This window comes from Drosophila teissieri, chromosome X, assembly GCF_016746235.2.
Source record: "Drosophila teissieri strain GT53w chromosome X, Prin_Dtei_1.1, whole genome shotgun sequence".
Taxonomy (NCBI): Eukaryota; Metazoa; Arthropoda; class Insecta; order Diptera; family Drosophilidae; genus Drosophila; species Drosophila teissieri.
The window spans coordinates 6,206,358-6,217,462 of NC_053034.1; the positions used below are offsets into that span (position 1 = coordinate 6,206,358).

The following is an 11,105-nucleotide window of genomic DNA, read 5'->3' on the forward strand; positions in this document are numbered from 1 at the left end:
TAATGTTAATAATGCTTCCATTTTGTAGCCAAATTGAAAACCTATTGATTACTGTTATTGCTGTTATTATCCTACATTAGCCATTAGCCATTAGCCTAGTCCTAGTTTCTCCCAACTTCCCCGAAATTCTCGCCTCGCCTCGGATCGGATCCTCCTCGTATGATAAGTTGACCCATTAGCCAAATTTCTTGTAGAATCGCTCGATTGATCGACTAACTTAGTTAAGTTCCACTCACTCGATTGGCCACATCAAATTTGAATCAAAATCGAAATCAAAATCTTAGTTGTATATACATACGTACACATACTACATACTCGTTCTACTTTCCTATGAACATAGTACCATAGAATGCGTTTTCTATCCTCTGTAATAACATGTTGCTTTTGGCTGGATGGCGAACTACATTTGCTACATTTGCTACATTTATGTATCTGATCGAGCCATTGGTGTCAATTAACTATGACAAGCAATTTGTTGCCTTAAGAATGTATATCTTCACGCTAATCACATATATACATATATATATTGCCTAGCACTAGATTGCCTTTGCACAGTGGGACAACATGCTATTTCTACATATTCACTGACGTTTCCCCAATTTATCCAAATTTAAAGTAAGTTGGCCAACCCTCTTAAAGTTGCTCCCGCAGTGCGGATTCAGTTTGGTCAAATTTCCATCCAGCCAGAGGTTTAGCATCGAAACATACACACACACTCACACTTACACACACAAAGCAACACCCACACAGGGACAGTAGCACACTCTACGCACACACACATCCATTGCAAATTGAAACTGATTGTTAAATATCAAGCATACGCCGCTTTGTCTTTTGCGGTTCGGTTTTGAGTGTGCCTTGAGCAGTAGACAACAAATTTCTGTACACGTTATATATATACATATATATATATATAAAACATATATATATATACATACTTACTATTTAGATTCATATTCATATTCTGTAAACTTTGTGTACGTCTAGATATTTTCGATTTGTTGTTTTTCGACATTTTACATAACACGAGAGGATCGAGAATCGACCACCGATATATCGAGTCGATTGAGTTTGAGTTTGAGATTGAGATTAAGAATGCGAAGAGAAACGACGAATTCAAATAATAATAAAAACCAAATGATTCTTTGACTAAAAACGCTTGTGCTGATCTTTTTATTTCATTTCAAAAACCAAAAAAACAAAATAAGTGAAACTAAAACAAGTAGAAACCCACCGAGCACTCACTGGATTACCAAATAGCTCCGCAAAACCAGATCCTCTGATCCGAACGAAGAAAATATACACAAATCTTTTTTAAGCCATAAAAAAAATGGAAAAAAAAAACAGAAAAAAAAAAAGAAATCAATCAAAACCAAAATTGATAAATTAAAAATTGTGATGGACTCAATTTTAGTTTTAAGTTCGAATTGCTACTTTCTATTCTCCAAACCTACTTCAACTTCCATTGCTTATTAGTTGTTTGTTGTGTGATTGTGATTGTACTCGCTATCGTATACCGTTGTTGTCTTGTGTCACAATAGTGCATTTACTTAATAATATTTACAAATCCGTAAAGTCCTAATGTTCCCTTTTTTGAGCCAATTTCCGTTGTTAGCCAAAAGCAAGCGTTTTTAATCAAAGATGGACTGAGATTATTGTTTCCGTTTCGTTTCACCGCTTCGCAAACCGAGTTCTCTGGCCCAAAGACAAAAAGCCAAAAAGCAAAGCAAAAGCAAAACAGAGCAAAGCAAAGCAAAGCAAAAGCAAACACAGGGCAAGACCCGAGCTAAGCTAAAGCAAAAAAGCAAAAAACCTAAAAAGCAAATGAGCCCATCACAAATTTTTAATTTGCCAAACGACAGGCGGCAGTTGGTGGTGCTGGTGGTGTGGTGGTTGAGGCTCAAGGTCATGGTCCGCGTAGGTCCAGGTAACGTATCACCCATTTAACCTTCCAGCTCTTCCAGCAGCGCACCAACAATTCCCACGGACACGTCCACGCCCACGCAGCCACAGGAGCGGCCAACGAACGATCCGCGGATCGCTCGCACGGCCACAACCATGGCCACAACCACGGCCACATCCACGGTGGTCATGTGGAGCAGATCGAGCTGCTGATCGACGAGAAGTGCCGCATTCTGAACAAGACGGGCACGCCCAAGTCGAGCGCCCTGCACCTGGCCAACTGGATGAAGGGTCAGCTGGACAAGCAGCAGCAGCAGGCGCGACTGGCGGCCATCGCCCGTTCGCAGGAGAATGTGAGCGCCGAGGACGAGCAGCTGATCTTCAACAGCGACAGCGAGCAGGACGAACGCATCACGTACTGGACGCGCCAGCAGCTGGAGAAGCGCACCAAGGAGCTCAATCTGGCCAAGGAAAATGGCGGCCTATCCGCCAGGCCCAATTTCGGGGGCAAGCGACTGAGTGGCGTCGAGGAGCTGAGCATGAGCGCCACCTCGGATATATACTCCACGTCGGAGGCGGAGGGCGTGACCAGCGTGATCAGTCAGTCGCACAGCACCACATCCGACAGCCAGGTGAGATTGGTAGTGCTTTCGCCCAGAATTATGCTATGTGTGTAATGCATTGCTGCACACTTTCCTAGTAGATCCTGGTAATCAAACCCCTCCCCGATTACCCGTAGATTTTCGTGCTAACCCTGCTCTTTCTTCCCAACTTTTCCCCACTGCTGTTTGTGCAACCTGCTGCCAGATCACCGTACGCTCGAGTCCCATTGTGCTGGACAAGCTGGCCGTTTGCCGTCACTGCCACAAGAATTGCCAGCAGAGCGGACCGGGCGCAGTGCGTCCTGGCGGCGGCGGCGGCGGAGGTGGAGGTGGAGTGAACAACTCCAGTTCCACGCCCGTGCTGCTCTGCAATTCGCTGAAGGTGCAGCACAGCCAATCGTCGCCAAATCGCTGCTGCAAGCTCAGCAATGGCATTGCAGCAGGTGCCTCGGAAGTGGCCATGCCGAGGATGAGCAATCGAACTGGAACGGGCACCGGCACGGGCACGGGCAGCGTGACCAGCATGTCCAGCAGCACCATTACGGGGGAGCTGTCCTCCAAGGTGGTGGCCAGTAGCAGTCGTCGGGAAACCGGCGACACGGAGAGCGACGTGGCCCAACTGATAACCGATGAAATTTCCCAATCGCAATCAGAGGCCACCGATGACAGCGTCGGTGCGATGCCCAACAGCAGCAGCAGTGCCGGCGAAGGAATCCCACTCATCACCGGCGCCAAGCTACGTCATCTAGATCCGCCAGCCTCAGTTTCATCCTTGCCCAATGGCCACTGCTCCGCTGGCGTCGGTGGTACTGGTGGTGCTGGTGGTGGTGTTGGTGGTGGTGGTGGTTCGCCAAAACCGCTGCCACCACCACGTCGCACCCGCGTTGTGGCCCAATTGTGCCAGGAGCCACCGAGGCCAAAGGCCAACCAGCAGGTGAAGGCCATTGTGACCATCACGGAGACGGCCAGGATAATGCGGAGCAGTCCAACGAAAGGCACGGGTTCGGGATCGGTATCGGGATCGGTAACCGGCACCGGCACCGGCTCCGGCTCGGTGGGTGGTTCCCCAGGCAAATATGCCGCCTGCCACTGCCGCTGCACTCCGGAGGACTTCACCCACGCCCAGCTCTCGCCGGACAAAATGGAGCAGCAGACCTGCAAGCTGCTGGAGTCCCCGAAGCAAACGACCACCACACTGGAGCAGAAACAGGAGGACGAACAGTTGTCCCTGATGCTCATTGGCCTGGCTCAGCTTGCGCCAGCCGCCACGCTCTGTGGGCAGGAGAGGCTCTCCTCCAAGGAGGAGAATGGCACACCCACCATAGCCGTGGTGCCGCCCACGCCGGATTCGGTGCTCACGAAGACCAGCACCCACGTGTGGGACAACAGTGGCTGCTCCTCGAACGGCGGGGGCACGTCCACCACCAGTACCGCCACCACCACAACCAAACAGCCCAGGCAGGCCATTATTGAGAACATACCGGAGGACTCGTGTGACGAGTCGCCATTGGATGAGGAGCCACCCTATCGACCCATGAGCAGTGCCCTGCGCCGATTCGGCACCATGTCCAGCTTGGAGAAACTTCCTTCCGACGACCGCATGGATGAGGCCGACGAGCTGGATGATGACTTGGAGTCCTTCAAGCCGAATGGCCACGACGGCAACGCTGCCCAAGACGAGCAAGATGACGGGGATGCGGATGCGGATGCGGATACAGATGCGGGCTCGGAACGAGCACTGGTACAGAACGATCTGGGGGCGGCCAGTTCATCGGGAGTGCTGGTCAATGGCGAGGTGCTGGCCAGTGGCGCGTGGACAAATCGGGCGGGCGCGTATGTCTCCGACAAGATGTCCTTCTTCGAGGAGTCGCGCGCCTTCATTGACAAGTACTTGGGCCGCTGGAATGCCGGCGACAGCATTCCGCAGCAGCAGCACCAGGGCACCGCCTCGGAGACGGACGAGCAGATGGACGAGTGCACCTCGGGAGCCACCAGTGGCGAGGAGGTGTGGGGCACGCCCACCAGTGGCGGCGACAACGATGATCAGGACATGCATCTGATCAACTCGGAGAACACGCATTCGGTGAGCATTCCCTGTTTGTGCAGTATTGCATAATTGCATTGTTAATGCCTCTGATCTGATCTGATCTGATCTGATCTGCTCTGATTGCATGCAGTCGCCAACCAAGTCGAGCACCTCCTTGAACGACGACGACGACACGGAGTTGATGATGGACGAGCTGTTGATGGCGCCACCGATGACAGCCAGCACGATTCGGGGACTGTTGCCACGGTATGTAGGACTTGGGGAGTAGGATTTCAGAGTAATTCAGATAATTCGGCACTTGGAGCTCCAAGGAGCATCCACCAATTATCACACACAGGCGGTAGAGAAACCCTAGGCAGCCAATCTCTGACTGTTGAACACCATACCGAGTATCTATACTATACTATAGTATACTATATCTACCACATCTACCATACTTAGTATAGCTTAGTCTAGTGCCTCCATTGATCCTACTGTTAATAAGAATACGAACTTTCTTTTTTTCGTGTACTCCTTTGGAAACTTTCTTTCGTAGCTTTTACAGGTCTTTATCCTTTCGTTATCATTCGTTTCACACACAAACACAAACACACAGACGTATCTCACATGATCCCGAATTCGATTTGAATCAGTGTCATACATTGTATCTCCATCTGTAACCAATGACTTTATACCTAGTATTGCTCACCCATTTGCGGGCTAGTCCTAGATCTAGTCATAGTCATAGTCATAGTCATAGTCAGGTTGATGATAAGGCGAGGGATCATATCTTTGTAGCATAACCCTCTTCTATACTTACAAACATATGTTTACCAACGTATTTACGTACATAGTACATAGTACATACTTTATAACCTCAACTGAGTTTTGCTTAATCGAAATTGATATATCATTTATGCCATCGACACACAATCAACAACAACACATCGATCGACTGTTGCTAAATTCCAATTGAAATTCGTTTGCATTCGCCATACACCACACGTATTATCGAAATCGTATATCGTATATCGTATATCGTATCCGTATCCGTATTGTCGACGTACGTACTTGACGTACTATAGACGTCGCCTTGAGCCCCTTTTTGAGGAGGAGACGGAGAGCGACGAAGAGAAGACGCAGCAGGATAGCGATGACGTCAAAAAGGTGGGTCGTTATTACAGCAAATCCCACTCACACGCCCCAAAATATGATAAACAAATATCAAAAAAATATCAAAAAACAAAACCATGGTCCCGGGTCCAAAACGCGTTTCGTTTCAAGTCCGCACTCCGCTGCATGGCTAACAACTACTACTACTACTACTACTACTACTACTGGGGGCAACTGTACCCGAGCACAATGGCGAGCGCGGAAAGGAGAGATTAATCTGCTCCATTTGCAACGAGATTTACTCGTAGACTTAGATTTAATCCACCTGCATGCCACCTGCCCTAGTCACACTCTTAAACTAACCTCGGAATTGACCTTTGTCTTTGTCTCTTTCTATTTTGTCTGTACTTTCATAAACCATCGCAACTGCAACTCGCTCATCTCCATCTACATCTCCACCTCCATCTTCATCGATCAAACATCACCACCATCAAACAATCAATCAATCAATCAAACAACCAATCATGCTATCATCTTTTGACTCTGTATGAAAACTGTACTTTTTCTGCCTGTCTGCTTAATGTGTTATTGTAAACCGTATTGCCAATATGCCATATGTACTACATACATATGTACTTGTACTTGTATAGAAGGTCGTAGTGAAATTAGTGAAGCTTTAGCCCATCCTGCAATACTGCGAGCTCATCAACATCTCACGTCCGGACCTGATAGACGTACAAGTGCAACAAGACCACCACCCACCACCACCACCACCACCTCCTCCTCCACCGAACTAGAGCCATCGATTCGAACTTGCTATCTTGCTAACTAGCTATCTAGCTAACTACATTCTGAAAACGTACTGAAAACGAACCAACTCCAAGCATCCAAGCATCCCAGCAACCAACTCCATCCTCATCCCCATTCAAATCGAACGGCGCCAACCGCTGGCAGGAATCTCTATCCCAACCAGAATTGATTAGTTGAATTCTATTCCCAACAATTGGTAGGGGGAAGCAACGACCAATGGCCACTACCTAGAGGATTCGGCTGGAAGTTCAAGCGACAGCGAGGCGGCGCCACCAGCCCCACCACCAGCTCCTCGGCCAGTGGTGCCGGATCGGGAGGAGGATCCGTCGGCGGCGGACATGCAGGCGAATCTGGCGATGGCGGACCTGGTGGACCAGGAGGAGCAGGAGGACTCGCGCTCCTGCAGCGTGGAGCGACTGCATCCGAATCTGGCCACGAGTGCGATGGGGCCGCGTCCTTTGCTCACCACCCGCCTGCTGCCCACCACGGCCATCGATCCTCAGCCTCAGTCTCAGCCTCTGCCGCCGGCAGTGCTGGTGGCCTCATCCTGCGAGTATCTGCTCGATCAGCGCCCCTCGAGCGGATCAGGGCGCGATCTCAGCGGCGGGAGCCGCTGCAGCAGCACCACCACCACAACGCCATCCTTTCGGCCGATGCCTCCGTCTCCGGCGAAGGCAGCAGCGACGCCGACCGCGATGAATGCGATGATGACAACGACAACGACGACGACGACGACGATGATGACGACGACGACGATGACGACGACGACGATGATGCCGAGTCGAGCTCCCTCATCGACTACTTCAACAATCAGCAGCGCGAGCGACACTACCAGCTCCGGCGGCAGAGCCAGCGGCAGACCGCCGAGATTTGTACCGCCGCCACCGCCTCCGCGTCGCTTGCTGCTCACGCAGACCGATCTGGTCGCTGGTCCGGCCAAAACGGTGAGTATTCAGTGACACCTCTGGCACCTTTGTCAGTGGCAGCATTGCAGTGATAAAATAATGCATTATTCTGCTTAGGAGCCACCTCGAAGAAGATCTGGCGCTACTGCTGACAGTGGCTGCTCGGTGGCTGCCGGCGGCGCCGCCAGCGCTTCGGACCCAATCGCTACCGGGTCAAGGACAACGCCATCAATGCCACCGAGTACCAGCAGCTTGGCGGGGGCGGTGGCGGTGGCCCCAAAACGACCATCCTCAACGATAATAGAGACCTGCCTGCTGGGGGCACCCAGGCCCGCCTCAGCCACTTCATCAGCAACAGCCTCGAGGATGGCAAAGTGTCCGCCGATCCAGATCCAGTCGCAGCCGCAGCCGCCGCCGAGGGATCAGAGCTGCCCGGCTGCAGCCGGAGCACCGTCGGTGGCTGCACCAGACGCACCCACTACTGCCCCAATGCCCCACGCTGGATGCGGCCTAAGCCCAAGGCTGGAAATGCGGCTGGCCCTCAATCACGACATCCTCGGGGACGAGGACTTGATCTGCTACGAGCCTGGTCCCGATCTAACAACTATTCTGGGGTGAGTGTCTCCCCCAATCCCGCACAGCTATCCTAGATCCTAGGCAGCGATGGTATCACATTCATATTTCCATATTTCTATTCCAGGCACGACCTCTCCACATTTCATCGTCTGACGGGGCGCGATTTATTGAGTCGTTCAGCCACGAACAGGGTGCAGCCAAAAGAGGCTGTCATATCGTACTCTCAACATCGCAACTCAAAGATGGACACGCCGACGGTGAACCGCCGGCCCCGCCCCCTCTCAGCGGGCGCCTTGGGCGGCTCCACCAGCAACAGCAATGCGAACAACAGTCGCAGCAGCAGCAGCAGCCACGGCAACAGTCCGCTCGCCGGTGGTTTAACCCGTGCCGGCGTCGACCCGGCGGCAGCAGCAGTAGTGGGCCACCAGCAGCCGGGGGTGGTGGTGGGTCAAGCCGGTGGTGGATCTGCTGGTCGAGCCGGCGGCGGGAGCGGAAACGGCGGCGGCAACAGCACCGCCTGCAGCTCCAGCAGAGGCGGGAGCAAATTAGGCGATCTGGAAATCTTAGCGAGACGCGAGAAGATATACTCCATGTCTCAATCGAGGAGTGGCTGTCGAGTCAGGGAGACGACGTCCACGTCCACGACCACGACCACGACAACGACCACACTGATGGCCATGGCTACGGAGATGCGTTCGGGGATGGATTCGCAGAAACGCGACTCTTCCTGGCCCAAACGAGCAGCTGCAGCAGCCTCTCTGACGAGGACGAGGAGTTCTACTTCGATGGACGGAGCGGGAGCCATCAGTACCACAACCACAACAACAATGACTGAGGAGGCCTTCATCGAGACCGAAGTGGGCAGATCGAAGCGATTGTGAGTATTCATTTGTCCTTCATTACCAGACCAAATCACGCCAGATGGATTCATCTCATCTGTGAAATCTGTGAAATGAACCCCATCCACAGAATGAACTTTATCAAGCGCCGCAACTCCGAGATAACCGCCAGTAGCACCAGCAGCACCCCCAACTTCTCAGACGGCGCCTTTGGCGAACAGCCCCATCCGAGCCACAGCCAGAGCAGCCTTCTTCTCCAGAAGCTGCCGACGGGTCAGTCGCTGGCCCAGGACTCAGTGGAGATGGCCGCGCAAATGTCGCCGCGCAAGGATAACGTAAGTAGCCATCAATTTTCCGAAATCCTGGCAATTGCCCAACGTCTGTGATGATTGCAGGACAAGCCATCGCTGAATCGCCGCCTGTGGAAGCAAATCACCAAACGCAGACGCACCAACTCCGTGTCCCAAATAGTCGCAGGCTAGGGGAATGAATCACCACCCATCTTGTCCCATCGTCCCACTTGTCCCCTCTGTTACTTTCACTTGACGTGTTGTGTGGCTGGATCTCAGCCTCGATGGCGGACAACAATTTGCAATTTGCACGGGACAGCCCGTCGATAGGCAGTAATCAACTGTAACCATATCACGGTGATCTTCACGGGCTGTCCCACCGAAAGAACTGGCAACAGCTAAAGCTAAACCAAAACCGAAACCAAAACCAAACAAAAACTTAGTAGTACGTTAAGAATTTTGATACGACTTTGTAGCTAGCGAATCCCCCGGATCGCAACGATACCGGGCAGCTCTAGGCGTCCAATTGCGTCCAAAAAAAGAAAAAAGCAAAAAGAAAACGATAAGCGAAAGCGACTAAACGATAAAAACGATAAGAAATGATGAAAAATCGATTCTCCTGCCAGCAGAGCCAAGGAACCGAGTCCCAGCCAAATATGATATAGACAACGAACGGCAGTCAGTTGGTAGTACTACTGGGCACACTCACTCACTCCAAACCAAAAACTAGACATTGTAGGGCATAAAACACACACTTAACACTTGACACTTAACACTTAACACACAACACATAACACATTACACATAAAAACAGAATTCAAGTCCAGCCAAATGAATTAGGATCTAGAGGAGTTCGCAAACTGACTATTTTTTAGAGATCATGATTATGTCTTAGCTTAGCAGTTTCGGGTTTATGTTGCGGGATTGAGACAGTGAATTTGCCTTACGTATCCAATGAACTATTGTATGGGTAGCTTAACGTAGTAGTTTTTAGTCTTTAGTCTTTAGTATTTAGTCTTTATACACATAACATTTACAGCCTCAGCAGTTCGTAGTAGTCAGACGTTAGTAGTTGGTCGTAATAAAAGTTTAAGTACTTAACATACATAAATTCCACATAATTAAATTTCTCAACTATTTACAAACGGAACTTTTGCATCAGTTGATCGAATGTATATGTATATATTTATATATATCTATACATAGAGAGAGAGAGCGCATTGGTAGTTCATTTCACATTGAAATTGATATTGAAATTGAAATTGCAATTGGAATTTGAAGCGGAATAGGAATCTGTATCGGAATTTGAATTTGAATTGGAATCGAGCACACGAATGGCACGAAAATTGTTGAACACAGCGGCGAGCTGGAAGATGCTAACAAATTATACGAATTAATAACAAACGATCAAGTACATTTATCAGCTTTAATAGAAAATCTAATATATATACAGAATGGATCTAAATAGTTCTAGTTATAGTTAAACAATTGACATATGCGAATTACTTTTGAATAGTGAGTACGCGATCGAGTGATCGAGTTATTAGGCATTTATCACTCACATTCACTCGAAGCATTCATTGATCCTGCACCGTTTACACCACGTGAGATATTCAGTAACTTAGTTCGTAAACTCAGAAAGAACAAACAAAAAACACACAATGTATTTTACGTACTAATAGTGCTGAAGCTACTGCAAGTACGAGTATATATTTAACATCTGCGGTATACATAGATTTTTTTGGTCAATATTTGAATTTTACGAGTGTACTAGAGGGCAGGCGCGAATTTCTCTTGAAATTCGATAAGAAATTCAATTATTTAAAAATAAAAACAAAACAAAACAAAACAAAAAAAGCAAATTCCAAGGACAAGCATCTAAATAAATTCAATATACAATAAATCAAATCATCGAATGTGTATTTCTAGCATTGTGAGCGTAACTTGGGTTTCACATGCTGATTCTACAACAGAATATTTCTCAATAAACCAATCGAATGGATGATGATGTGATCTACACTCTACACCTGTGTAGGTGAAAA

General features: G+C 49.3%; 1 protein-coding gene across 1 annotated transcript; it reads left to right on the forward strand.

Moving 5' to 3' along the window:
* Positions 1–1,908: 1,908 nt before the first annotated feature.
* LOC122624074 (serine-rich adhesin for platelets-like) lies at positions 1,909–10,933 on the forward strand. Its single transcript, XM_043803511.1, has 10 exons — positions 1,909–1,917; positions 1,956–2,534; positions 2,710–4,587; positions 4,682–4,797; positions 5,445–5,697; positions 6,654–7,397; positions 7,476–7,972; positions 8,059–8,811; positions 8,904–9,108; positions 9,169–10,933. The coding sequence occupies exons 1-10, from the start codon at positions 1,909–1,911 to the stop codon at positions 9,253–9,255; spliced, it is 5,121 nt and encodes a 1,706-aa protein (XP_043659446.1). The 3' UTR covers positions 9,256–10,933.
* The last annotated feature ends 172 nt before the right edge of the window (positions 10,934–11,105 follow it).